This window comes from Borostomias antarcticus (assembly GCF_949987555.1).
Source record: "Borostomias antarcticus genome assembly, chromosome: 1".
Lineage (NCBI taxonomy): Eukaryota > Metazoa > Chordata > Actinopteri > Stomiiformes > Stomiidae > Borostomias > Borostomias antarcticus.
The window spans coordinates 57,347,447-57,351,803 of record NC_140234.1 but is presented as its reverse complement, the minus strand read 5'-3'; the positions used below and the strand labels follow the sequence as shown (position 1 = coordinate 57,351,803).

Genomic DNA, 4,357 nt, shown 5'->3' with positions numbered 1-4,357 from the left:
TTGGAATGCGCATTACTGTGGCTGTGCTAGAAGAATGTCATATTCATCAGAGGGTGAGGCCAGACATTCCTGGCGACAGATGTTTGCAATGAACATTCTCTATTGTTTTTCACAGAACCGTTTCCTCTGGAGGACGAGCTGCCACTTAACATCATAATGTGCTAACATTAGTTTGAACATGTCTTTTGCCTGCTGAATTTATCATCTTGCCAAACAGATGAAGGCATGAAATGAGCTCCCATAAACAGGTCGTTCCATAATGAACGCCAGACATGCGGATGCAATAGCCTATCACTCAATCTCCCAGTTGGCCTAAGCAAGTGCCATGCATACTAAAGTCTTAATTACTCACAAACTGAGAGAATATAAGACATTATAGCATCCCTTTCCTTTCATTGAAACAGTAGAAGGCAATAACCATCAAACAAAATGAGTAATAAGAAACTTTCGGTGGAGGATAATACGATTAGATTAACTTTAATAACAGATAAGGCTGAGGCCTGGCTTTTGCTGAGCCCCTCAAGGGCAGACAATTGGGCGCAAACCCATTTTAAGCTCTATTTGGAAACTGATTTTGAGATTAAAACCATGTTAAGATAAGATCCATACAAACATCTCACAGACAAGAAAGAACTGAGCTAGAGTAAAAAAACAAACAAAAAAAGGATAGCTGGGAATATGATGGAGCTCCCAAAAACATCTACAAAACTACTGTGTAACATTAGAATATGTGAAATAGGCTATGTGTGCTTTCGAATTTAGGCTAACTGAAATTACTGTAAAATCTTACCTTCAAGGTTGCCAAGTGTCCCAAAAAATGCCAAAAGCGTAATAAATATATGTTTCGCCATTAGGACAAATATGTTAGCAACGCAGAGCTAGCAAAATCGTATTGCCTCGTAGTCTTTTTTGCTGCATATTAGTTCAATCCGCTCCAGGACTAATTATAGCGTATAGGCTGTCCTGCCGCACTCCAAACTTTACGCACAAGCTAGAGCGCAACCAAGCAGTAGGCTACTTTAAGCGGCTTTCATTGGCTATCTTTGCAATATTGCCACACAAACTAGTTTTCATTAGTAACTTGACTAGGCTACAGTACTAATCCCGTCATTTAAATCCCATAGAGCGCCATCGCAACAAGAAGCATTCCCTTGTGACCAGCGCCAAAGAGTGAGGAGCGCAGCGCCACTCCTCCACGGTCCTGACGAGCTGCCCATTCTCTCATCTCACCAGGGCCACTGTTTTATTATCAGCAGCACGTGCTAATCATTACAATAAATGAATGAAACACTGTGCGCTAAGAGAACATAAGCACAGGCTATTATGCACATCAGTGGATATATTAACTAGCATATGTTTTGTGGTTTGCTTTGAACGCCTCTTGATACAAAAAATAAAAAAATAAATAAAGTTCAATGGAGCAAACGAAAAATAAACCTTTAGAGGTATTTAAGTTCATATAGTCTCCTTTGTAAGATAGGCCTATATATAGCCTATATATATAGGCCCTATCTTCAATGTAGAGATTGAAGCACAATTTTTTCTACACATTTTTTCAACAGAATGTAGAGTCGGCAGGTCAGTCTAAACTGCGTGGAGAGGCAGGAAATGAAGGCTCCCGTGTTTTAAAACAATACATGGAAATGACATGATCTCACATCTGATCGAGGAGAGCCCGCAGAGCACGCCACATCTCCATGTGCTCTCATGTGCGCCCAAATACTAATTAGAGGACCGACGTGCCTATTTTCTAACATATGCACCAAGGGGATTCCCTGGCCTTCAGAGAGGCTACAGCCAACAATGTTGTTCTACTTCTGTTTTATAAGCTGTTCTCTTGTTCATCTGTCTATCCCTTATGAACAACAAGGCTATATAATATGTTTCATGAAGTGATTTGACCAATATAACAGATTTGTACTCCATTTCACTAAAACCATGCCAAGATCACGCGATATCCCAACGGGACACAAATGTCCTTCTCTCTCACATATCAGATGTCATCACCTAGTGACATCACAGCGCGCGCAGGTTCGAGCACAGCTGTGAGAGGCTCGAAAAACAACACCGCGAGCTAATAGTTACTTATCCCAATTACCCAAGATGCTATGCAAACACAGCTCCCGGAGAGCCTGAGGGAGAGAGAGAGAGAGAAGAGAAACGGAGTTCATTCCCTCCAAAAGAACACATAAATAAAGCGTTGTTTAGTGAGCTGCCCATTGTGCGGCTTGAAAAAAAAAGGGCCCGGGTGAAGTGACGGATGCTTATATTGATCCAGCACCGTGGGGCTCGGTGGCCCTTCGCAGGGGCCAGCTTTCAGGCTGCCTTAACAAAAGGTCTCGCGATGGCAGAGAGGGAGGGACGGGGGGCTCGCGCTGGACGGCGCGCGCTGCATGGGAACGATGGCGAGTCGGCGATGTGCGCGAGGGATCACAAAAGGTCAACGGACGCTTGGGAAGAGGGCGAGACGCCGGGGTGTGGAATGAGAGGAGGAATGTAGGCTATACGCTGTGTTAAAGGAGGACCTATACTCAAATGCTGAGTGTAAATTGAGTGGTTTTGTGAACAGAGGGACTGCTGATCAACCAACGGATTTGCACTGTGTAGTCTGTCCTTGGATCCTGTCTAATGTTGTCTACACATCAGTGTTGGGCACCAGCTGACCAGAACAGATTCCTAGTATGTGTAAAAAAAACTACCTGGCAATAAAACTGGCTCAGAGATGTATTTTTGCATATTCAACAGATACTCAATTTGCATTCAATATTAAGCTTTTTCTGTAGGTCATAGGCCTAACGTGCTAAATTTTAGAAATAGGCCGACATATGACTCATGGCTCATCACTTTATGTATCTAGTCATATTCTAAAAATAAAAAAGCAATTTCATTGTGAAAGTGTGTGTATGTGCGTGTGTGTGTGTCAGTTAAGATAAGACTTTATTCATCCCCAGGGGGATTCGGGAATCCCAGCAGCAAAATGACAGAACAGGCGCAGTCGATGTCAATCTGACAATGACTATCTGAATGACTATCTGAATGACCTATAAAAAAATAAAAACCATTCAAAACCAATGTAGCAACTCATCCTGAATGTCATATAATAAACAAAACTTTGCTTTATTTTGAACCGTACAATCACTATTTTGTCTGATATAGCAACAGGCGTCAACTTCACTGAGTGACCCCCCCCCCCCGCACACACACACACACACGTACGCTCACACACTTTTCTATCAGTTGGCCGATATGTTTTTCTGTGTTTTTCATCCTAAAGATTTCACACCTTGGTGTTCTCGGTAGGAGGCATACTGAGATGAATGTCTCTATGAAGAACCCAAGGGCGCAAGACCATCTCTCTGTGACAGCATGACAAAATAATATGTTCAAATGACAACCGTGCATAATCCATGCATGTCCCTTTTAATCGGCGACCTCTCTATGATAAAATAACTATCAGGCTGCATGCTGATGTATTACATCTCTAACTGTTGACAAGCAGTTGAGTTTAAATCTATCAACACTATGATGACGTTGTTTGTGATTGATGGTCTTTCAGACTAAATAATTTTTATCATCTACAGAATCCAAAATGTCATATATGCTTTAGTAATAAACTCGATAATTGCATGTCACGGCAAAAACTTCGCAAACACAAAGAACGGCTCTACAGGTCGATAGCGCAACACCGCTAGCTGTCTGCCTAACACAGTAGCCTTCCACGAATTGCGTTAAGCTTCTAACCCTCTCTGGTACGGATCCCAGGTTCCCTCAACCCTGACGCGTCGGTGCGCTCGGGACGGAAGGTCTCACCTTTTCTCCGGTGTGGCCTGTTCCTCTGAGGCGGACGCTGGTGCTCCAGCCGATGTCTGACGTGCTCCCGGTGCCCCTTGACCTCGGCGTCCGACCCCGCCGGCGACCCCCCCGGCTCCGGCAGACAGGTGCACTGGCACCGACACGGGCGCGACCCCTCCGCCCAGGTGTACAGCCACGACAGCAAGAGCAGCCACACTCCCACCTGCATCGTCACCCGCGGCTCGCTCGCAACTTCCTGGATGACTCGCACCTAACGCCCGAACTCCTAGCGTACCATCCACACCCCCCCCGGAGGGACTTTGAACCCTGCAGACGCAACTCAACTGCTCTCCCTCACTGACACCTCCCAAACCTTCCTATGCCAAATTATTTGGAGATTGTTATAAAGAATGTTTTTTTTTTTTCTCTTCAATTCGCTTTTGTGCTCCCTATCCCTCCCTCTTTCTTTCTTGTTTCGCCTCTCTCCCCCTTGCTCTCTCTCTCATTCTCTCCCTCCTCTTTCTCTTTGGCTCTTTTTTCTTTTGGGGGGAAAAGAAGTTGGGGA

The 4,357-nt window shown here is 44.5% G+C and overlaps 1 protein-coding gene across 1 annotated transcript in view; it reads right to left on the bottom strand.

Annotated features, from left to right (window-relative positions):
* The window catches only part of robo4 (roundabout, axon guidance receptor, homolog 4), a gene marked incomplete at its 5' end in the record, with an annotated part of 26,455 nt that extends 22,434 nt beyond the window's left edge, over positions 1-4,021 (bottom strand). The window contains one exon of the mRNA XM_084436950.1: positions 3,811-4,021. Coding sequence (XP_084293076.1) covers positions 3,811-4,021 — 211 coding nt within the window. The remainder of the gene's footprint in view (positions 1-3,810) is intronic.
* Positions 4,022-4,357: the final 336 nt, after the last annotated feature.